The sequence below is a fragment of the Heptranchias perlo genome, chromosome 17, assembly GCF_035084215.1.
Source record: "Heptranchias perlo isolate sHepPer1 chromosome 17, sHepPer1.hap1, whole genome shotgun sequence".
NCBI classification, from domain to species: domain Eukaryota; kingdom Metazoa; phylum Chordata; class Chondrichthyes; order Hexanchiformes; family Hexanchidae; genus Heptranchias; species Heptranchias perlo.
This window is the reverse complement of record NC_090341.1, coordinates 60,790,805-60,816,452: the sequence shown is the minus strand read 5'-3', so window position 1 is coordinate 60,816,452 and position 25,648 is coordinate 60,790,805. Positions and strand designations below refer to the sequence as shown.

Sequence of the window (25,648 nt, the reverse complement as noted above, 5' to 3'; positions counted from 1 at the left end):
TCCAGCAGTACACAGTGCAAGAAGTGCGACTATTGAAATATGAAAATATTCGCTCCAACACAACTGAGACCCCAGCACTGTTCGGAGCAAGACTGAGAAAATCAGGCACCCTGGATAGTGCCAGATGTCTTTCAATGAGCAGGCCAGCTAAAGGGCAAATATCAGCTCAATCTAATTCTGAGGTGAAACCAGTGACTTAAAAGGCTAGCTCAAAGAAGAATTTAAGCGTCTGATTAAGCTAAAGGCAGCAGATGCAGGAACCAGGCCAGTTCCCATGGGTATCGAGCCTGCTAATCAACAATAAATAAAGCTGTCAGCCTTGGCTCTGGTAGCCCTCTCGCCTCTGAGTCAGAAGGTTGTGGCTTCAAGCCTCACTCCAGAGACTTGAGCACATAATCTCGGCTGGCAGTACAGCTCTGAGATTACTGAGGGAGAGCTGCACTGTTGGAGGTGCCAGCTTTCGGATGAGACATTAAACTGAGGCCCTGTCTGCTCCCTCAGGTGGATGTAAAAGATCTTATGGCACTATTCAAAACACAACATGGGACTTCTCCCCGGTAAGTTGGGGCTAATATTTATCCCTCAGCCAACATCAATAAAACATCTGGTCATTATCACATTGCTGTTTGTGGGATCTTGCTGTGTGCAAATTGGCTGCCGCATTTCCTACATTACAACAGTGACTACACTTCAAAAAGTACTTCATTGGCTGTAAAGCCATTTGGGATGTCCTGAGGTTGTGAAAGGCGCTGTATAAATGCAAAATAAAAACAGAAAATGCTGGAAAAGCTCAGCCAGTCAGGCAGCACCTGTGGAGAAAGAAACAGAGTTAACGTTTCAGGTTGAAATCTTTTCGTCAGAACTGGAAGATGTTAAAGTTTTTAAGCAAATACAGAGTCTGGGAAAGTGGGTGGGGGGGGAGGGGAGGAAAGAACAAAAGGGAAGGTCTGTGATAGGGTAGAGGGCAGGAATGATTAAATGACAAATGCAAGTTCTTTTTCTTTCTTAAACTTTGGAAAATGAGACTCTGCATTGGCCCTCCATACTGCGTGGACAACTGGACAGAGCTGGAAAGAGAAATCAAACCCCCCTTACTATTCAAGAAATACGATCAGACTCAACCCATGCGAAAGCATTCAATAATTTGGATGCACAGAATAGATTTTGGCAAGTAGGCCTGGATGAAAAGAGCCATTGGTCTTAACGATAATGAATATTCCATCGGCAGGTACTGATGGTTACACATTAGAAAAATTCAGCATAGGCAGAATGAAGCATTGGAGCCCTCTGAAATGGCCGAGCAAGCCACTCAGTCCCGCGACCTCTACCACCTAGAAGGACAAGGGCAGCAGGCGCATGGGAACAACACCACCTGCACGTTCCCCTCCAAGTCACACACCATCCCGACTTGGAAATATATCGCCGTTCCTTCATCGTCGCTGGGTCAAAATCCTGGAACTCCCTTCCTAACAGCACTGTGGGAGAACCGTCACCACACGGACTGCAGCGGTTCAAGAAGGCGGCTCGCCACCACCTTCTCGAGGGCAATTAGGGATGGGCAATAAATGCCGGCCTCGCCAGCGACACCCACATCCCATGAACGAATTTTTAAAAACTCAGTCGTACAATCTCGCTATGAAAAGTCATAATAAGAATAAAACCAGACGGACCACCCGGCATTGGACCACTAAGCACCGGACACGACAAAGGCAAACCAAGCCCAGTCGACCCTGCAAAGTCCTCCTCACTAACATCTGGGGACTTGTGCCAAAATTGGGAGAGCTGTCCCACAGACCAGTCAAGCAACAGCCTGACATAGCCATACTCACAGAATCATATCTTTCAGCCAACGTCACAGACTCTTCCATCACCATCCCTGGGTATGTCCTGTCCCACGGGCAGGACAGACCCACCAGAGGTGGCGGTACCGTGATATACAGTCAGGAGGGAGTGGCCCTGGGAGTCCTCAACATTGATTCCGGACCCCATGAAATCTCATGGCATCAGGTCAAACATGGGCAAGGAAACCTCCTGCTGATTACCACCTACCGCCCTCCCTCAGCTGATGAATCAGTCCTCCTCCATGTTGAGCACCAATTGGAGGAAGCACTGAGGGTAGCAAGAGCACAGAATGTACTCTGGGTGGGGGACTTCAATGTCCATCACCAAGAGTGGCTCGGTAGCACCACTACTGACCGAGCTGGCCGAGTCCTGAAGGACATAGCTGCCAGACTGGGCCTGCAGCAGGTGGTGAGCGAATCAACACGAGGGAAAAACTTACTTGGCCTCATCTTCACCAATCTACCTGTCGCAGATGCATCTGTCCATGACAGTATTGGTAGGAGTGACCACCTCGTGGAGACAAAGTCCCGTCTTCGCACTGAGGACACCATCCAACGTGTTGTGTGGCACTACCACCGTGCTAAATGGGATAGATTCAGAATAGATCGAGCAGCTCAAAACTGGGCATCCATGAGGCGCTGTGGGCCATCAGCAGCAGCAGAATTGTATTCCAGCACAATCTGTAACCTCATGGCCAGGCATATTCCTCACTCTACCATTACCAACAAGCCAGGGGATCAACCCTGGTTCAATGAGGAGTGCAGAAGAGCATGCCAGGAGCAGCACCAGGCACACCTAAAAATGAGGTGCCAACCTGGTGAAGCTACAACACAGGACTACATGCATGCTAAACAGTGGAAGCAACATGCTATAGACAGAGCTAAGCGACTCCGCAACCAATGGATCAGATCAAAGCTCTGCAGTCCTGCCACATCCAGTCGTGAATGGTGGTGGACAATTAAACAACTAACGGGAGGAGGAGGCTCTGCAAACATCCCCATCCTCAATGATGGCAGAGTCCAGCACATGAGTGCAAAAGACAAGGCTGAAGCGTTTGCAACCATCTTCAGCCAGAAGTGCCGAGGAGATGATCCATCTCGGCTTCCTCCCGATATCCCCACCATCACAAAAACCAGTCATCAGCCAATTCGATTCACTCCATGTGATATCAAGAAACGGCTGAGTGCACTGGATACAATAAAGGCTATGGGCCCCGACAACATCCCGGCTGTAGTGCTGAAGACTTGTGCTCCAGAACGAGCTGTGCCTCGAGCCAAACTGTTTCAGTACAGCTCCAACACCCGACAATGTGGAAAATTTCCCAGGTATGTCCTGTCCACAAAAATCAGGACAAATCCAATCCGGCCAATTACCGCCCCATCAGTCTACTCTCAATCATCAGCAAAGTGATGGAAGGTGTCGTCGACAGTGCTATCAAGCGGCACTTACTCACCAATAACCTGCTCACCGATGCTCAGTTTGGGTTCCGCCAGGACCACTCGGCTCCAGACCTCATTACAGCCTTGGTCCAAACATGGACAAAAGAGCTGAATTCCAGAGGTGAGGTGAGAGTGACTGCCCTTGACATCAAGGCAGCATTTAACCGAGTGTGGCACCAAAGAGCCCTAGTATAATAGAAGTCAATGGGAATCAGGGGGAAAACTCTCCAGTGGCTGTAGTCATACTTAGCACAAGGGAAGATGGTAGTGGTTGTTGGAGGCCAATCATCTCAGCCCCAGGACATTGCTGCAGGAGTTCCTCAGGGCAGTGTCCTAGGTCCAACCATCTTCAGCTGCTTCATCAATGACCTTCCCTCCATCATAAGGTCAGAAATGGGGATGTTCGCTGATGACTGCACAGTGTTCAGTTCCATTCACAACTCCTCAGATAATAAAGCAGTCCGAGCCCGCATGCAGCAACACCTGGACAACATCCAGGCTTGGGCTGATAAGTGGCAAGTAACATTCGCTCCAGACAATTGACAGGCAATGACCATCTCCAACAAGAGGGAGTCTAACCACCTCCCCTTGACATTCAACAGCATTACCATTGCCAAATCCCCCACCATCAACATCCTGGGGGTCACCATTGACCAGAAACTTAACTGGACCAGCCATATAAATACTGTGGCTACACGAGCAGGTCAGAGGCTGGGTATTTTGCGGTGAGTGACTCACCTCCTGACTCCCCAAAGCCTTTCCACCATCCACAAGGCACAAGTCAGGAGTGTGATAGAATACTCTCCACTTGCTTGGATGAGTGCAGCTCCAACAACACTCAAGAAGCTTGACACCATCCAGGACAAAGCAGCCCACTTAATTGGCACCCCATCCACCACCCTAAACATTCACTCCCTTCACCACCGGCGCACAGTGGCTGCAGTGTGTACCATCCACAGGATGCACTGCAGCAATTCCCAAACCCGCGACCTCTACCACTTAGGACAAGGGCAGCAGGCACATGGGAACAACACCACCTGCACGTTCCCCTCCAAGTCACACACCATCCCAACTTGGAAATATATCGCCGTTCCTTCATCGTCGCTGGGTCAAAATCCTGGAACTCCCTTCCTAACAGCACTGTGGGAGAACCTTCACCACACGGACTGCAGCAGTTCAAGAAGGCGGCTCACCACCACCTTCTCAAGGGCAATTAAGATGGGCAATAAATGCTGGCCTTGCCATCGATGTCCACATCCCGGGAATGAATGAAAAAAAAAGATCCTGCCAGGAGGGAGGACCACCGCTGGTGGATGGTGCAGATGACATGATCGAACTATGAAAGGAAATTCAGCAAGTCGAAGACAGCTGAGGCTCGGAGAAACTTTATTCAGAGGAGGTGACAGTCTTAGACCAGGGGGCTTTTGGAGATCTCGAAGCCCATGAAATGTTGTTGGAATCCAAAGATCCATTGAGCTTGTTCCTTATCTCACCTTATTTTTGTCAAAGCTCATCGATGTGTAAGAGGCATTGAGCAGCACTTGACCTGTTTGTAGAATTCGTACTTCACGCTGGAGAAAGGGCTTTGACTCGTCAAGTGGAAACTTTGCAGTGCAGTAGTGAAAAAGATTGTTTTTTTTGAAAAAAGAGAAAGAATGCAACAAGATGATTTACTGTCGCATCGATATTGTTTCCCAGAACAGTGCCTTCTAGTGTATAGGCTTGTTTAAGCAGTGTCTGCTGTCCTTGCAGAATTTTGCTCGCAGTCAGCACGGGTCAGGCATAAGGTTAAAACAAAAGGCCCGATTCTCCCACTCACAGTTGCCACTAGCAACGGAGCCTGGTCCAATACTCCTGTAATATATTGAGTGTCCGTCACTCTGATGGCTGAAAGTAATGCCTGAGTCAGAAAGGGCTCTTGTAAATAAAATGTTCCTGCTGAGATAGGGTTGCCAACCCTCCAGGATTGTCCTGGAGTCTCCAGGACACAGCAACCCAGAAGAAAAATCGTAGCGGTAGTAAAAAATCCTTTCTTTTTCATTTACTTTTGAACACTTTCATTTATCTGTTATGAAAATATTGAAGATGGGAAAATGGTTGCTTTGACTGACATCCAATTGGCTTTCCAATGGGCATGGGAAGGCAGGGCACTGTGAGGATGGACAAGTTGGATGACCAATGGGGGGAGCGTGAGGTGGGTGTTAATTGCATGATTTATATCAATGAGTGTTAATTGTATTGAGGTGTGTATCAATTGAGGCCTCTCTTGTATCAATTTATAAGAGAGTTTATTAGAGTGTGGAAGTTAAAGGTCGGAGGTCATATAATGAAACCTCCAGGAATACATGCAGCCAAAGTTGGCAATCCTATGCTTAAAAATGTAACCTTTGACTTCTTTGTGATGATAGAAAGAACCATAGAGGGAAAGTACCTGGCAGAACTATTCCCTCCCCAGCCCAGCAATACCATCCCGGCCCGGCAATACCTCCCCGGCCCGGCAATACCATCCCTAGCCCGGCAATACCATCCCGGCCCGGCAATACCATCCCGGCCCGGCAATACCATCCCTAGCCCGGCAATACCTCCCCGGCCCGGCAATACCATCCCTAGCCCGGCAATACCATCCCGGCCCGGCAATACCATCCCGGCCCGGCAATACCTCCCCGGCCCGGCAATACCATCCCTAGCCCGGCAATACCATCCCGGCCCGGCAATACCATCCCGGCCCGGCAATACCATCCCTAGCCCGGCAATACCATCCCGGCCCGGCAATACCATCCCGGCCCGGCAATACCATCCCTAGCCCAGCAATACCTCCCCGGCCCGGCAATACCATACCGGCCCGGCAATACCATCCCGGCCCGGCAATACCATCCCTAGCCCGGCAATACCTCCCCGGCCCGGCAATACCATCCCGGCCCGGCAATACCATCCCTAGTCCGGCAATACCATCCCTAGCCCGGCAATACCTCCCCGGCCCAGCAATACCATCCCGGCCCGGCAATACCATCCCGGCCCGGCAATACCATCCCTAGCCCGGCAATACCATCCCGGCCCGGCAATACCATCCCGGCCCGGCAATACCATCCCTAGCCCGGCAATACCATCCCGGCCCGGCAATACCTCCCCGGCCCGGCAATACCATCCCTAGCCCGGCAATACCATCCCGGCCCGGCAATACCATCCCGGCCCGGCAATACCATCCCTAGCCCGGCAATACCATCCCGGCCCGGCAATACCATCCCGGCCCGGCAATACCATCCCGGCCCGGCAATACCATCCCGGCCCGGCATTACCATCCCGGCCCGGCAATACCATCCCGGCCCGGCAATACCATCCCGGCCCGGCAATACCATCCCGGCCCGGCAATACCATCCCGGCCCGGCAATACCATCCCGGCCCGGCAATACCATCCCGGCCCGGCAATACCATCCCGGCCCGGCAATACCATCCCGGCCCGGCAATACCATCCCAGCCCGGCAATACCATCCCAGCCCGGCAATACCATCCCTAGCCCGGCAATACCATCCCGGCCCGGCAATACCATCCCTAGCCCGGCAATACCATCCCTAGCCCGGCAATACCTCCCAGGCCCGGCAGTACCATCCCTAGCCCGGCAATACCATCCCTAGCCCGGCAATACCATCCCGGCCCGGCAATACCATCCCGGCCCGGCAATACCATCCCGGCCCGGCAATACCATCCCGGCCCGGCAATACCATCCCGGCCCGGCAATACCATCCCGGCCCGGCAATACCATCCCGGCCCGGCAATACCATCCCGGCCCGGCAATACCATCCCGGCCCGGCAATACCATCGCGGCCCGGCAATACCATCCCTAGCCCGGCAATACCATCCCGGCCCGGCAATACCATCCCAGCCCGGCAATACCATCCCTAGCCCGGCAATACCATCCCGGCCCGGCAATACCATCCCTAGCCCGGCAATACCATCCCTAGCCCGGCAATACCTCCCAGGCCCGGCAGTACCATCCCTAGCCCGGCAATACCATCCCTAGCCCGGCAATACCATCCCGGCCCGGCAATACCATCCCGGCCCGGCAATACCATCCCGGCCCGGCAATACCATCCCGGCCCGGCAATACCATCCCGGCCCGGCAATACCATCCCGGCCCGGCAATACCATCCCGGCCCGGCAATACCATCCCGGCCCGGCAATACCATCCCGGCCCGGCAATACCATCGCGGCCCGGCAATACCATCCCTAGCCCGGCAATACCATCCCGGCCCGGCAATACCATCCCGGCCCGGCAATACCATCCCTAGCCCGGCAATACCATCCCGGCCCGGCAATACCATCCCTAGCCCGGCAATACCATCCCGGCCCGGCAATACCATCCCAGCTAACTCAGACTGAGCACCTATCCTGGGAAGTCATAAATGAAGACTGTAACTATCTGTATTTCTTTAAGCACAGTGTTTTTCCACTGTGCAGTCGTACCAGTAACAACAACTTGTATTTATACAACATCTTTAGCACGTTCCAAGGTGCTTCATAGATGGTTATAATGAAAGCAGACACTGAGCCAGGAAGAGAGAGATTTGGAGGAGTGACTGAAGGCTGGGTCAAAGAGATGGATGTGGAGAAGGCTGGAGAGAGAGGCAGAGAGGATTAGGGAGGGAACTCCAAACAGCAGGATCAAGGTGGCTGTCAGCAGGTGAAGGGAAGGGAAGGGATGCACAGAAGATCCAGAGTAAGAGCAGCATTGTATAAGTCCAGAGGGATTGCAGAGATAGTGTGTGAGAGGCCAAGAGGGATTTCTGGATGAGAAGGAGGATTTTGAATTGACTATGTTGGAGGAGTGGGAGGCAGCATAAGTCAGTGAGGAGGAGTGTTAATGTGGGACAGAATACATGTGACAGAGGTTTGGGCAAGTTGGAGTTTATGGAGGATGGCAGTCTGCAAAATAGTGAAGTCTGGAGGTGACGAAGGGTTTCACGTTGGTGGAGGGGCTGCGGTCGGTGCGAAGGGCTGAGGTAGGTGTAGAGGTGGAAGTGGATAGGATGTGGTGTTTAAAGCTCATCTCAGTTGAACATAGTTCGAAGGTTGGGATTGAGCAAGTGTCTGGGCAGAGGATGGAGTCGGTGACAAGGGAGCAGAGTTTATGGTGGGGGTGAAGCTGACAGCTTTAATCTTTGTGATGTTGAACTGGAGACAGGAAAGGGGGTCAAGAGAGGTGGTGGATAGGTCAAGTTGGGGTCATCAACGAACATGTGGAAGCTGATTCTGTCTACAGATGATGCCACCATATGGCAACATGAGGATGCTTCCATCATAAGGTCAGAAATGGGGATGTTCGCTGATGATTGCACAGTGTTCAGTTCCATTCACAACCCCTCAGATAATGAAGCAGTCTGTGCCCACATGCAGCAAGACCTGGACAACATCCAGGCTTGGACTGATAGGTGGCAAATGACATTTATAGAATCATAGAATCATAGAAGTTACAACATGGAAACAGGCCCTTCGGCCCAACATGTCCATGTCGCCCAGTTTATACCACTAAGCTAGTCCCAATTGCCTGCACTTGGCCCAATTTGCGCCAGACAAGTGCCAGGCAATGACCATATCCAACAAGAGAGAGTCTAACCACCTCCCTTTGACATTTAACGGCGTTACCATCACTGAATGCCCCACCATCAACATCCTGGGGGTCACCATTGACCAGAAACTTATCTGGACCAGCCACATAAATACTCCAGCTACAAGAGCAGGTCAGAGGCTGGGTATTCTGTGGTGAGTGACTCACCTCCTGAGTCCAAAAAGCCTTTCCACCATCTACAAGGCACAAGTCAGGAGTGTGATGGAATACTCTCCACTTGCCTGGATGAGAGCAGCTCCAACAACGGTCAAGGCCCTGTGGGTGGCGGAGAGGGCCCAGGGGCTGAGTGGCCGGGTCCTGCTCCTACTTCTTGTGTTCTTTAGATTTGTGGTTGGGATCAGATCAGCCATGATGTTATTGAATGGCGGAGCAGGCTCGAGGGGCCAATTGGCCTACTCCTGCTCCTATTTCTTATGTTCTTATGTTCTAAGAAGGTCGACACCATCCAGGACAAAGCAGCCCGTTTGATTGGCACCCCATCCACCACCCTAAACATTCACTCCCTTCACCACCGGCGCACAGTGGCTGCAGTGTGTACCATCCACAGGATGCACTGCAGCAACTCGCCAAGGCTTCTTCGACAGCACCTCCCAAACCCACGACCTCTACCACCTAGAAGGACAAGGGCAGCAGGTACATGGGAACACCACCACCTGCACGTTCCCCTCCAAGTCACACACCATCCTGACTTGGAAATATATCGTCGTTCCTTCATCATCGCTGGGTCAAAATCCTGGAACTCCCTTCCTAACAGCACTGTGGGAGAACCTTCACCACATGGACTGCAGCGGTTCAAGAAGGCAGCTCACCACCACCTTCTCAAGGGCAGTTAGGGATGGGTGATAAATGCTGGCCTTGCCAGAGACGCCCACATCCCATGAATGAATAAAAAAAAAATAAGAGGAGGGGCCAAAGCTCGATCCCTGGGGGACTCTCGAGGTCGTGGTGAAGGGGAGGGAAGAGAAGCCATTGTTAGAGGTGGACTTGCTGCATTCAGGTGGGTAGGAATGGAACGGTGAGAGGGCAGTCTCACCCAGCTGGGGAACAGAGGAGAGGTCTTGGAGGAGCTTGGCATAATCAGCCATATTGAACGCTGTGGAAAGGTTGAGGGCAGAGAGGGATAATGCACCCTGGTCACAGTCCCAGGGATTGTCATTCGTGAGTTTGGTGAGGGTTGTTTTAATGCAGTGAGAAGTGCAGGAGCTGGACAGGATGGATTCGAACAAGGAGTGCACTAAATAAGCTGAGTGATAACAGCGTGATTTTTAATGGCATGTTCATATTGGTTTGGGTTCACTGAATCACAGAAATACAGTGTAGAGGGAGGCCATTTAGCACATTTGGCCTGTGCCAGTTCTACCTCTTCAACTGGAGCTGTCTGACCTAATCTCATGAGGGTTGCTTGCACAGTCGAGCATTCTAACTGTTTTGACCATTCAGCTTTGACCCCATTACTCATGTCAGTAGTGGTATGTTAGGGATAATGCTGAGTGCTGGCGTTGTAAATCTTGTTAGAACGCTGCAGAGCATGGGCATCGCAGAGGAATCTATAAACTGTGACAAAATCAAGACCCTTCCACCCGCTCCTCCAAATTTATGATCCTGTCCTGCAGGAATAGACTGCTCAGGCTTGACCCACAGGCTCCTATCTCCACATTTCCGAGCATTTCTCACTCTATCTTCTCTCTTTGTTATAGGGTGGTGAAAAAGACGATGAAAGCTCAGACGGGGACCAGAACAATCCTTTACAGTTAGAGTTTGTGGACGATCCAAACTTCAAGGTCAAGGTCAACTATTCCTACACGGCAGTGCAGATCCCAACGGACATCTACAAGGGCTGTGAGTATTACACAGAATCACACAGAATTACATGGAACATACAGCTGGGTGAGACTGCCCTCTCACCGTTCCATTCCTACCCACCTGAATGCAGCAAGGCCATTCAGTCCAACTGGTCTATGCCGGCGTTTATGCTCCACACGAGCCCCCTCCTTCCTTACTTCATCTAACCCTATCAGCATATCCTTCTATTCCTTTCTCTCTCATGTTTATCTCGCTTCCCCTTAAATCCATCTACACTATTCGCCTCAGCTACTCTCTGTGGTAGCAAGTTCCACATTCTCACCACTCTCTGGGTAAAGAAGTTTCTCCTGAATTCCCTATTGGATTTATTAATGATTTTCTTATATTTATGGCCCCTAGTTTTGGACTCCCCCACAAGGGTATTCTGTTGGGGGTTTTTTTGTTCTCTACATTTTGTGCAGAATCACCTGGACTCATCTGCACCGAGGCTGAAGTTGGGTCTCCTACCATGTGCTATTCTGCTTTCTGGGCTTTGTAATGACATTGTGAATAATGTAAAGGCCTTCGGGAGCTTGTCAGGCCCAAACCCCTTCAACCACTTTACACACACCTTCACAAATTCAACGGTGCCAGACATGCACTGAATTACCAGTCAGTCTCAGCTACTAAAGCACTTATTTTGGTCTTTAGATTCTTTTGGTTATTAATTTATTGGATGTCGGTTAAATGTTAAGGGTACAGCCACACTCTGAGACACACTGGGAACCTGCAAGCCACATGATGAGAGACCTTGGGAGGCCTGAGGGCACAAGATAAGAGACCCAATGAGGCTTCAAATCACGAGAGACCATGGGAGACCTCGGGCCACATGATAAGAGAGACTGGATACACATGTACACAATATGCACTGACATACTGTATGTGTCGGCACTCACACAGTGTGGGTATACTATATATGCATATAATACCCGTGTGTGCACATACACACACTCTCTCACACACACACACATACCCATTCATACACACACTCATTCTCATACACCCACTCACACACACCCTTACACACACTTTCATACCCATTCACATACACATACACATACACACATGCATGCACACACTCAAGTATACTCACTCGTGTACACTCACTCACTCACACGCACACACAATCTCTCACCTGCACACTCTCACACACACTGTATATATTAAGGTGATCATCTGTCTGATTTCAGTGGGTAGACGTTCAGTAATTTTGAGAAATGGAAAGCAGACAGCAAAAGCCCAGTTTTCCAACGGCAGCTTTTTAAAAAATGAGCCATGTGCAAAACAGGTCTGAGTGCCCTTGCACGATCCACTTGTGAGAGCACGATTGGCCCTGCTTTCCACGTGTGCGTGCCCTTTATTTTTTAAAACACGAGCCGTTTGGGATTGTGCGTGTGTTTTCTCGCTGGCGCACACGCATTGAAAACCGAGAGCTCTCTCTGCACACTGCACAGGCAGGCATCAGCTTTCCAATACTCTCAATCCCAGGGCTGTGATAGTGGAGCAGCTATTGGATGTCAGGCCTTCTGCTGACATCAGCAGGCTGCTGATTGATCGACTTTCCGATGCTGTAATTCTATTGACAGATGAACCCCTTTCAAACCAATTAACATTTAAATTAAAAATGAAAGATGGGACTTCTGGAATTTATTGAGGGGCGATGGTGCAGGATTTGTCATTCCTCGTTCCCTCCCCCCTGCACACCACATGCTCCCCGTGATGGCAGATTACGCTTGCTTTGATTGCCCATACATTCCCTGATAATTACGGCAATGAATCTTTGCCACACCAGAGCTTGCCAGCATGCCTTTAGTCATCTGTAAGCTGACATAATATCGGCTCTCTGTATTCCATCTTTCTGAGCGACTAATACTGCTGAGAGCACGGGGACAGTTATCCAACCGAAACTCTGCGCACAACTCCCACTCTGGGAATCAGCCTCTCACCGAGGGACAGGCAGCAAAGTCCGAGCTTCCCAAGGTCCTCACTGAAGGACACATCAAACTCCATTGTATCTTCTGTCATTACATTGAATTACATCGAAAGTACGTCACAGAATACTGCTCGGATAATAAGAGTCCACAGTACAAGAAGATTTCAGTGGGTTGAGAACAGATCTGGCCCGGGTAAATTGGAATCAAAGATGGGCAGGCAAAACTGTAATTGAACAGTGGGCGGCCTTTAAAGTGGGGATGGTTCGGGTACAGTCTAGGTACATTCCTGCGAGGGAGAAAGGGAGGGCAACTAAAGCCAGAGCTCCCTGGATGACAAAAGAGAGAGTGAGTAAGATGAAGCAGAAAAAAGGGGCGCATGACAGATGTCAGGTCAATAATACAAGTGAGAACCAGGCAGAATATAGAAAGTTCAGAGGAGAAGTGAAAAAGGAAATAAGAGGGGCAAAGAGAGAGTCTGAGAATAGACTGACAGCCAACATAAAATGGAACCCAGAAGTCTTCCATAGGCATGTAAACAGTAAACGGGTAGTAAGAGGAGGGGTGGAGCTGATTAGGGAACAAAATGGAGATCATCTCATAGAGGCAGAGGGCATGGCTGAGGTACTAAATGATTACTTTGCATCTGTCTTTACCAAGGAAACATAGAAAATAGGAGCAGGAGTAGGCCATTCAGCCCTTCAAGCCTGCTCCGCCATTCAATATGATCATGGCTGATCCTCTATCTCAATACCATATTCCCGCTCTCTCCCCATACCCCTTGATGCCTTTTGTGTCTAGAAATCTATCTCGCTCCTTCTTAAATATATTCAGTGACTTGGCCTCCACAGCCTTCTATGCTAGAGAATTCCACAGGTTCACCACCCTCTGAGAGAAGAAATTTCTCCTTATATCAGTCCTAAATGTCCTACCCCGTATCCTGAGACTGTGCCCCCTCGTTCTGGACCCCCCAGCCAGGGGAAACATCCTCCCTGCATCCAGTCTGTCTCGCCCTGTCAGAATTTTATACGTTTCAATGAGATCCCCTCTCATTCTTTTAAACTCGAGTGAATACAGGCCGAGTCGACCCAATCTCTCCTCATACGACAGTCCTGCCATCCCAGGAATCAGTCTGATGAACCTTTGCTGCACTCCCTCTATGGCAAGTATATCCTTTCTTAGGTAAGGAGACCAAAACTGCACACAATACTCCAGGTGTGGTCTCACCAAGGCCCTGTATAACTGCAGTAAGACATTCTTGCTCCTGTACTCAAATCCTCTTGCAATGAAGACCATTTCCCTTCCTAACTGCAAGCTGCACCTGCATGTTTACTTTCAGTGACTGGTGTACAAGGACACCCAGGTCCCTTTGTACATCAACATTTCCCAATCTATCACCATTTAAATAATACTCTGCCTTTCTGTTTTTCCTTCCGAAGTGGATAACTTCACATTTATCCACATTATACTGCATCTGCCGTGTATTTGTCCACTCACTCAACTTCTCTAAATCACCTTGAAGCCTCTTTGCATCCTCCTCACAACTCACAATCTCATCTAGTTTTGTGTCATCAGCAAACTTTGAAATCTTACATTTGGTTCCCTCATCCAAATCATTGATATATATATTGTGAATAGCTGGGGCCCAAGCACTGATCCCTGCGGTACCCCACTAGTCACTGCCTGCCACCCTGAAAAAGACCCATTTATTCCTACTCTCTGTTTCCTGTCTGTTAACCAATTTTCAATCCATGCCAGTATATTCCCACCAATCCCATGTGCTTTAATTTTGCACACTAACCTCATATGTGGGACTTTATCAAAGGCCTTCTGAAAATCCAAATAAACCACATCCACTGGTTCTCCAGAAGATGCTGCCAACGTCACAGTAAAAGAGGAGGTAGTTGAGATATTGGATGGAGTAAAAATTGATAAAGAGGTACAGAGACAAAGCCTCTTTGATTATATAAATAACACCTTCATTATGGAAGTTTTCAGCCTCATTACAGCACAGAAACAGGCCATTCGGCCCAACAGGTCCATGTTGGTGTTTATGCTCCACACGAGCCTCCTCCCTTCCTACTTCATCTCACTCTATCAGCATATCCTTCTATTCCTTTCTCCCTCAAGTGCTTATCTCACTTCCCCTTAAATGCATCTCCACTATTCGCCTCAACTACTCCTTGTGGTAGCGAGTTCCACATTCTCACCACTCTCTGGGGAAAGAAATTTCTGTTGAATTCCCAAATGAATTTTTTAGTGACTCTCTTATATTGATGGCCTGAAGCTTTGTGACAAGCGCTTGATTTGCAGACACTTCCTGAGAAGTCTGTGCTTCCCTCTCCCCCAATTTAAATATATTTGAATAAATGATTGGCATTTTGAACCCTGCCACAGTTTTGTCGGAGCAATATTAAAAATGGTACAAAATCGCAGGAAATCTAGAGTGGAGAATAATTTCGAGTCATTTGGATATTTTCCATGTAAGATTCTAATTACCCGAGTAGGATGCTGGTGGTTTAATGAGTAAGAGGGTGCAGTGATCTGACAGACACTGTGACAGCAGCTCCATGCTGATGTGTATCAGGTCTGCCTGAAGCAGGAGCTCACCTCTCGGAACTGATCAGCAGTGTAAAATATTCCAGCAGCACTGAGTGATATCAGCAGAAAACCACTCAAGGTTACTATTAGCAGAAAGTGTGTTAATTGATACATTTAATACAACTGTATTTACTTCACTCACGACTAAACAGCCAAATTAAATGTTATTTGCTTTTTATTTACTGTGTCATCTCTAATTAAAACCCAGATCGGTTGAGAGGACATGTGTGCTGGTAACTGCAGGCACCCTCCATATACCAGCACCACGTCAACAACCTAAATGTAAATGTGGAGTCACACAGCAACTGAAACCATTGTATTAATCACCTTTGAAGCTCGCCCTTCCCCAGATAACACCATCGCACTGGCTCAAACCAGGAGCACTGACTCCAGATTGGTGGGAGCTTGGAGCACTGGTTAATGGGCAGGGAAGTAGGAACAGGAGGAAGCCATTCAGCCCCTCAAGCCCATTCCACCACTCAATTAGATCATGGCTGATCTCTCAGTCAGGAAAATTTCCATGAAAATTTTGGGGGAGCAATTTACCCTTAGCTGACTGTATCTCATCAGACCCGTGCTGACTCTCACTGATTGGTCCCGTGCTGTCACAGTCCCTCCACAATGTGAGTGCGTAAGTGCAAACTCTATGTGGGTATAACACTGGGGTACAGTACTGGTGGGTACAGGTCTGTCACTGTATAACACTGTGGTACAGTACAGGTGGGTACAGGTTTGTCCCTGTATAACACTGGGGTACAGTACTGGTGGGTACAGGTCTGTCACTGTATAACACTGGGATACAGTACTGGTGGGTACAGGTCTGTCACTGTATAACAATGGGGTACAGTACTGGTGGGTACAGGTCTGTCCCTGTATAACACTGGGATACAGTACTGGTGGGTACAGGTCTGTCACTGTATAACACTGGGATACAGTACTGGTGGGTACAGGTCTGTCACTGTATAACAATGGGGTACAGTACTGGTGGGTACAGGTCTGTCCCTGTATAACACTGGGATACAGTACTGGTGGGTACAGGTCTGTCACTGTATAACACTGGGGTACAGTACTGGTGGGTACAGGTCTGTCACTGTATAACACTGGGATACAGTACTGGTGGGTACAGGTCTGTCATTGTATACCACTGTGGTACAATACTGGTGGGTACAGGTCTGTCCCTGTATAACACTGGGGTACAGTACTGGTGGGTACAGGTCTGTCATTGTCTAACACTGGGGTACAGTACTGGTGTGTACAGGTCTGTCACTGTATAACACTGTGGTACAGTACAGGTGGGTACAGGTTTGTCACTGTATAACACTGGGGTACAGTACTGGTGGGTACAGGTCTGTCCCTGTATAACACTGGGGTACAGTACTGGTGGGTACAGGTCTGTCATTGTATAACACTGGGGTACAGTACTGGTGGGTACAGGTCTGTCCCTGTATAACACTATGGTACAGTACAGGTGGGTACAGGTTTGTCACTGTATAACACTGGGGCACAGTATTGGAGGGTACAGTTCTGTCACTTTATATCACTGGGGTGCAGTGCTGGTGGGTACAGGTCTGTCACTGTATAACACTGGGGTGCAGTGCTGGTGGGTACAGGTCTGTCACTGTAGAATGCTCGGGTATAGATCAGGTGGTTACAGGTCTGTCCCTGTATAACACTGGGGTACAGTACTGGTGGGGACAGGTCTGTCCCTATATAACACTGGGGTACAGTACTGGTGGGGACAGGTCTGTCCCTATATAACACTGGGGTACAGTACAGGTTGGCACAGGTCTGTCATTATAGCCCTGGGGTACTGTACTGATGGTTCCAGGTCTGTCACTGTATAACACTGGGGTACAGTACTGGTGGGTACAGGTCTGTCACTATGTAACATTGGGGTACAGTCCTGGTGGGTACAGGTCTTTCACTGTATAACACTGGGGTACAGTACAGGTTGGCACAGGTCTGTCACTGTTTAACACTGGTGTACAGTACTGGTGGGCACAGGACTGTCACTGTAAAACACGGGTACAGTAGTGATGGGTACAGGTCTGTCGCTGTATAATGGGTACAGTAATGGTGGGTACAGGTCTGTCACTGTATAACACTGGTGTACAGTACTGGTGGGAACAGGTCTGTCACTGTATAACACTGGTGTACAGTACTGGTGGGCACAGTTCTGTCACTGTAAAACACTGTTGTATAGTACTGGTGGGTACAGGTCTGTCACTGTAAAACAGGTACAGTAGTGATGGGTACAGGTCTGTCACTGTAAAACACTGTTGTATAGTACTGGTGGGTACAGGTCTGTCACTGTATAACACGGGTGCAGTACTGGTGCGAACAGGACAGTCACTGTATAGAACCGGTGTACAGTAGTAGTGGGTACAGGTCAGTCATTTTATAACACAGGCATACAGTACTGGTGGGTACAGGTCTGTCACTGTATAACACTGGGGTACAGTACTGGTGGGTACAGGTCTGTCACTGTATAACGGGTACAGTACTGTGGGTACAGGTCTGTCACTGTATAAGAGTGGGGTACAGTACTGGTGGGTACAGGTCTGTCACTGTATAACACTGGGGTACAGTACTGGTGGGTACAGGTCTGTCACTGTATAACGGGTACAGTACTGGTGGGTACAGGTCTGTCCCTGTATAAGAGTGGGGTACAGTACTGGTGGGTACAGGTCTGTCACTGTATAAGAGTGGGGTACAGTACTGGTGGGTACAGGTCTGTCACTGTATAAGAGTGGGGTACAGTACTGGTGGGTACAGGTCTGTCACTGTATAAGAGTGGGGTACAGTACTGGTGGGTACAGGTCTGTCCCTGTATAAGAGTGGGGTATAGTACAGGTGGGTACAGGTCTGTCACTGTATAACACTGGGGTACAGTACTGGTGGGTACAGGTCTGTCACTGTATAACGGGTACAGTACTGGTGGGTACAGGTCTGTCCCTGTATAAGAGTGGGGTACAGTACTGGTGGGTACAGGTCTGTCACTGTATAAGAGTGGGGTACAGTATTGGTGGGGACAGGTCTGTCACTGTATAACACTGGGGTACAGTACTGGTGGGTACAGGTCTGTCACTGTATAACGGGTACAGTACTGGTGGGTACAGGTCTGTCCCTGTATAAGAGTGGGGTACAGTACTGGTGGGTACAGGTCTGTCACTGTATAAGAGTGGGGTACAGTATTGGTGGGGACAGGTCTGTCACTGTATAACACTGGGGTACAGTACTGGTGGGTACAGGTCTGTCACTGTATAACGGGTACAGTACTGGTGGGTACAGGTCTGTCCCTGTATAAGAGTGGGGTACAGTACTGGTGGGGACAGGTCTGTCACTGTATAAGAGTGGGGTACAGTACTGGTGGGTACAGGTCTGTCCCTGTATAAGAGTGGGGTACAGTACTGTGGGTCCAGGTCTGTCACTGTATAAGAGTGGGGTACAGTATTGGTGGGTCCAGATCTGTCACTTGAACCAGCATTTTCAGGTGTTTGATGATGAGAATCACGTCAAAACTGTGATGATGTAACATAAAGTGTTCATGTTTTACAACATTTTTCCTGTTGTATATTGGCAGCAACTCATTTGGTAACCCTCGTTACAAGACTTCATCTGGTGAACCGGTTTGAATGTCCCCGTGCAGATGGTGTTCGCAGAGTAACTGCTCTTTGCAGACACTACAGGGTTAATTTGAACCCCCAAGAACAGGCGGGTGTGCAGTAAAAATAGTTGATTTTTGGAGCAGGCCGCATCCTGCTCCGACACTTCTGGGTTTAACCCAGGCAGGTTTGTGGGCATGTGCACAACAGACACCAGGAAGCCCCACCCCCACTTAAAGCTGGCGGGCCGATAATTAAAAGGGCAATGTATTGCATTGAAATAGTTGAGGTACTTAATTCTTTGTGTATTAGAAATGTCAAATAAAGTTAACTTTACCTGTTAGGGTTTCCCATCACTTCCGATTTACCTCAGGTGAAAGCAGGCGAGAAGGGCTGGGTCCATGAGGTGAGTTCTTTTCTTGCACTGCTTGTGGGCCTGGAGAAGCACCTGGCCGACAGGACTCCCGTGATCGGCTGAGCCCCCCGCCGATGGTGGATCCCCTCCAATGCTGGACCCTCTGATCTTCTCCAAGGCCCACCCAATGGCATCGACGCCACCTCTCCCTCCCCCCCCCCCCCCGATTTCTTCCAGGGCCACGATCCATCCCTCCCTCCCTCCCTCCCTCCCTCCGATTCGCGGCTCCATTCCCAGCTTGTCAATCTGGCTGCCGGGCACGTGGGAGACCCGAAAGCTCAAATACTCATTCTCGGTTGAGTTACGATCGCAGACTGTGAAGCACTCACTTGGCTGCCAGGTTCCCCACGCGAATATCTACACACGTGCTGGGTTCCCGGCTCCGCGATAAAATCATACCCTACATGTCCCAGATTATAAAATCCTGAAAACAAAACTGCTCTAAAACTTCCAATAGTTTTAAAGCAGTATCTTTACCTCTGGGTTTGATGTTTTGTTTCTGGATATACTTGGTTATTGCAGTGAATGTCCCTTCCACTGTTGCACCATCAGAGATCTCTGCAAGAGCTTCACTTTAACCCAACTGTGCCAATACCTCGGGCTCAACTCATTAGTTCAGATCAAACTCTGTTACTTCAACCGTAACTACTGAGCTTGGCTGAGAGAGGGCAGAGTGTAGTGTGGCTGGTAAATCACTAAATAACATTACCAAGGCAGCACAGGTTCCCTACTGATCAGTTTAAATGCTGCCATTTGGGAATTGCATCGATAATCCCATGCTCACAAGGGATGCAACAATTGGGCTTACAGTGAGGCAACCCTACCTCCGACCTGTTATAAATTGGATAGCCAGGTGGTGAAGGATTGAATACTGGAGCCTGGTCTACAGTTCTTCCAAGCCTTTATTCACAGAGATCCACACTCTCCACCCTCTCGATAAGCTCCCTCATATAAACGGATACAAGAGAGTCCCCAATTGATACCCACCACCTGAATACAATTAACACTAATTGATATAAATCACATGGATACAATTAACACGAGCCACGGTCCCTGTGAGTGTGCGCCCAAAAGAAGGTCTGAGAGGCTTACATTGGTGCTAATGGCCGCTGGCTTCAGACCTTTCTGGCTGCAGTCCAAACAGAAGGCCCGTAGCCCCCATGATCCTCCTGCGGGCCTTGAAAGAAAAGGTATTTATCTGTTTGGAGGCAGGAGCGGGTCACTGGTACCTCCTTCTCAGGGACTCCAATCTGAGGGGTCAGGCACCACTAAGGCCCATGCTCAGACCGAGTCCCAGGACAGTGAGGATGTAGGCATCGGGACATCGCTCCCGCCTCATTTTCAGGCTTCCGCCTGTTTCAGGCCATGAGCATCACATAAGAACTGTAATGGTGCAGCATTTAAGTGTTACCCTAGTGACCAGATCAAATGTGAGGAACCTGTCAGTCAGGTCCCTGTGCAGACAGTACTGCAGTATGGCAGCCTGACCACGTTGTCCCATCAGAAACTCTTGCTCTCTTTCAGACATTCTGCTTCACCATCAGCTGGACGTCCCCCTCTGCCGGCCCCCTTTAAGCCGCTGCTTTGAAATGTTGCATGTCATATCCTGTCCCACTCAGAGACCTCCCTGTAACGGTTTAATGAGGCTGACCCCAAAGGGGGCCTCAATTCTGGTTGGGCTGGACAATTTAGGCTCCTGTATCCTAATGGGACTATTGGGTAAATTTGCCACACACACGGGGCCAAACCATGCATTTTGCGCGATTGAGGGCACATTACCCGCATTTTCCATCCATCTTTATACCCTTATAGCGGATCTCATAAATGAGTCCTTCACCTCAGTGTCCCTCCTACCAAATGCAGTAGCACATCTACACTGTACAGTAGACCATCTACCCAACATTTGCCTCTGGATTAACTCAGCTATCATGGATCCCATTCTTTTCAAATGCTAAAACTTTACACTAACCATCCCAGGAAAACTATCCAGATAGTTAAAGAAAGAACTTTCATTTCTATCGCACCTTTCATGACCTCGGGACCTCCCAAGGTGCTTCACTGCCCATGAAGCACCTTTGAAGTGTAGTCACTGTTCTAATGTTGGAAACGCAGCAGCCAATTTGTGCACAGCAAGATCCCACAAACAGCAATGAGATAAGTGACCAGATCATCTGTTTTCGTGATGTTGGTTGAGGGATAAATGTTGGTCAGGACACCGGGGAGAACTCCCCCACTCTGAAATAAAGTGCAACCAAATTTAATGAGGAGTGTGGTGGTTTGTGATTTTGCCCCAGTGGTCCCTTTGGTGTGTACGATTTGTGAGCTGTTGAAACTAACCCAGTGCGCTTCTCAGTCTTCCCCAGTGGGAAGAACCAGTGAGTGGACTGGCTGCTGGATATCAGTGAGACCCTCTTAGGGTTGAGATAAACCACTGCCTTCTGACCCCTATTAGGTCATGAGATAGCCTTGCATTGGTTGCACCATGGCCACAGCTGCAATGGCCGCATGGGTCCCGTTCACTTTTTGGCACATCTATGGTCTGGATGGGCCTGATGTTACGTCACCCAGTGAGGCAGCAACTTCATCAGTGCCAACCTCAGCCATGGAAATTGGAGCCCAAGGCCTTGACAGCAGTGTGAGCAGCCATGGGATTGTCCCACCCTTCAATGGACCTCCATCACTGAGGGCATGCTGCAGATATCCCAGGAGTTGCTGTATGGTGGACTGAAGTTCATTAAAGTGGTCATGACTGACTGCCAAGCAACCTGCAAAGTCTGACCTGTGAGTGTGGAGGGCTCTACTGGACATGGCTCGTAGATTCCTGCACATTTGCAGTCAGACCTTGCAGGTTAATTAGCACACTCTCTAATGGCTGTAGAAAATGTTGGTATTCAGATGAGATCTATTTTTTTTTTAAGCAGGCCCAATAGGTCCAACTCCTTATGCTCTATAGGTGAGGGTGGACATAAGATAGCTCTCAAACCAGCAGCTTTCTGTTCCTCCTCCCACAAGGAGTAGTTGAGGCGAATAGCATAGATGCATTTAAGGGGAAGCTGGATAAACACATGAGGGAGAAAGGAATAGAAGGATATGCTGATAGGGGTAGATGAAGAGGGGTGGGAGGAGGCTCATGTGGAGCACTAACGCTGGGATAGATCAGTTGGGTCAAATGGCCTGATTCTGTACTGTAGACTCGATGTAACTCCTCTGCATCCATCAGCCACTCCTGCTCACAAGTGCTTTGCGCTTTGTCTGGTGAACCCAGCTTATGATGGCTCCCTAAATCCCGCAGCTTCACGTACTTGTGCTGGCGCTGGCTAACGGGTGGAGCAGATAATGGGAGAGGGCTGAGGCATTGGCTAACGGGTGGAGCAGATAATGGGAGAGTGCTGAGGCGTTGGCTAACGGGTGGAGCAGATAATGGGAGAGGGCTGAGGCATTGGCTAACGGGTGGAGCAGATAATGGGAGAGGGCTGAGGCATTGGCTAACGGGTGGAGCAGATGATGGGAGAGGGCTGAGGCATTGGCTAACGGGTGGAGCAGATAATGGGAGAGGGCTGAGGCGTTGGCTAACGGGTGGAGCAGATGATGGGAGAGGGCTGAGGCGTTGGCTAACGGGTGGAGCAGATAATGGGAGAGGGCTGAGGCATTGGCTAACGGGTGGAGCAGATGATGGGAGAGGGCTGAGGCGCTGGCTAACGGGTGGAGCAGATAATGGGAGAGTGCTGAGGCGTTGGCTAACGGGTGGAGCAGATGATGGGAGAGGGCTGAGGCATTGGCTAACGGGTGGAGCAGATGATGGGAGAGGGCTGAGGCGTTGGCTAACGGGTGGAGCAGATAATGGGAGAGGGCTGAGGCATTGGCTAACGGGTGGAGCAGATGATGGGAGAGGGCTGAGGCGTTGGCTAACGGGTGGAGCAGATAATGGGAGAGGGCTGAGGCATTGGCTAACGGGTGGAGCAGATGATGGGAGAGGGCTGAGGTGTTGGCTAACGGGTGGAGCAGATAATGGGAGAGGGCTGAGGCATTGGCTAACGGGTGGAGCAGATGATGGGAGAGGGCTGAGGCGTTGGCTAACGGGTGGAGCAGATAATGGGAGAGGGCTGAGGCATTGGCTAACGGGTGGAGCAGATAATGGGAGAGGGCTGAGGCGTTGGCTAACGGGTGGAGCAGATAATGGGAGAGGGCTGAGGCGTTGGCTAACGGGTGGAGCAGATAATGGGAGAGGGCTGAGGCGTTGGCTAACGGGTGGAGCAGATAATGGGAGAGGGCTGAGGCATTGGCTAACGGGTGGAGCAGATAATGGGAGAGGGCTGAGGCGTTGGCTAACGGGTGGAGCAGATAATGGTAGAGGGCTGAGGCGCTGGCTTCAGGGCAGTTGCTCGTGCCTGCAGCTTCTTCTTCCGAGACACTTGTGGAAGCAGAGGAGCAATGGTGGCTGAGAAGCAGCCCATGGAATAGAACTTACAAAGATAACAGTGTGTGTGGTGTTCTGCTGTAATCTGTGAGTGAATGGGTCAGTTTGTGTGTGAATGAGTTGAATGAGTAGGATGAGGATGAGTAACAAGGAAAGGATAGTACTGACCCCAACCTTAGTGAAGCCCTCCACATTCACATGGCCCGTATCCTCTATATTCTCTGGCACAACCAAGCCCAGTATGTGAGAGAGTCCTCCTCTTCTGGTTCATCTCTTGTTATGAGCAACGTTGTCCTGCAACCAGATTACAGATGCTGGAAGAAGCACAGAGATTAGCGAGAGCCAAGCGGTCCCTGCATCATACGGGTCACTGTGAGTGCGCCAAGCTTGTTTTGTGGGGTCACAAGAGGCCGTGTGGCAATTGTTGCAGTTTTAAGTGACAGTAATAAAGTGGGCCTTGCCCCAGTTTGGGCCTGCATGCGATGTCTAGGAGGAGTCCTATCCAACTGCTTAGCATGCAGCCTCAGTCAGGGTGTAACATGGTGAGGGAAAATACTTGATAGGCTAGATACTTTGCCCATTGACTTCCAGGTCCTCTGAATGGTGGACAATGTATTGACTCTGTTTGCCACCTTCTGCCAAACAGCTGACATTTCTTAACACAAGACAAGATCAGGCTTTTGCACATTCAGCTCTCTGAGATACCACCATTTCAACGCCAGGACCAGAACATTTACCCACTGTGCGCTAACATTAAGCTATCTGGGCACCATGTGCCCCATTGCTGGACTGAGCACCATGGGAGAAAAATTGGATAAGGGCCGTTTTTGGGCGCGGGTAGTGTGATGCTCTATTACCCCGTGCCCAATGACCCTGCACAGGCAGGACCCGAGTTTTGGCCGGCCCGAGGATTCACCTGCAACCAGCGTTCCAGTCCAGGCCTTGCACGTGGAATCAATGCAATTCACACTTTCCACCACTAGGGGCAGCTCAATCTCTTAAAGGGAGGATGTTTCCTAGAAATCTCTTAAAGGTAGCTGGTACCTGTTATTTGCTAAAAATAACAGTCTACTATCTGCACGGAGTCTGAACCGAGATCAGACATCGCACAGGTAAAACACAGATGCAGGTCCCATCCCTATGTTTACACACTGATGAGTTATGTTAAAACATTGAATAAAGGTTGCGCACGACTAAATCCCACATCCTCCAATCTGCACGCCAGACCTCACCAATCTGTCGATCTGAGTTGGTACCAGGCCTGTGAGAGTGCATGCACCAAGGTTCTCTGCTGATGCACTAGAGACCCTGGTGCAAGAGGTGGACAGAAGGAAGGACATCCGATATCCACAGAATGGGGGTGGGGGCAAGAGGCCCTCCAGACTTATATCCAAAAGGCAGTGGGAGGCAGCGGAGGACGAAGTCAATGCCAGGGGCACAGCATCATGAACATGGATACAGTGCAGGAAGAAGTTCAATGCTTTGACATGAGTGGTCAAGGTGAGTGAGGTCAACTGTCAAGTGGCGTCTCCGACCAACTGCACCACACACTGCACCCCCATCACCCACACACCAATAAACTCTTTCCATCAGTACTCAACTCTTCCAATCAGACGCTTCCTCTCACCCTTACACATTACCACTGTTACATGCTGCCCACCCACAACTCACAGGCCACACACACTGGCAGCTATTCAACCATGACAGGCACATCACCCAGCCAAAGGCAGGTATATGGAGTTAGATCACAGATCAGCCATGATCTTATCAAATGGCGGAGCAGGCACGAGGAGCTGAATGGCCTACTCCTGTTCCTATGTTCCTATGTCCAGGCCTTAGAGAGGGTGCAGAAGAGATTTACTAGAATGATGCCAGGGATGAGGGACATCAGTTATGAGGAGAGAGTGGAGAAGCTGGGATTGTTCTCCTTAGA

General features: G+C 49.8%; 1 protein-coding gene across 2 annotated transcripts in view; it reads left to right on the top strand.

Moving 5' to 3' along the window:
- Positions 1 to 25,648, top strand: part of cacna2d2a (calcium channel, voltage-dependent, alpha 2/delta subunit 2a) — a 1,119,650-nt gene that overhangs the window by 668,971 nt on the left and 425,031 nt on the right. For both annotated transcript variants that reach the window (XM_067999049.1, XM_067999048.1), the window contains exon 5: positions 10,602 to 10,743. In XM_067999049.1, coding sequence (XP_067855150.1) covers positions 10,602 to 10,743 — 142 coding nt within the window. The remainder of the gene's footprint in view (positions 1 to 10,601; positions 10,744 to 25,648) is intronic.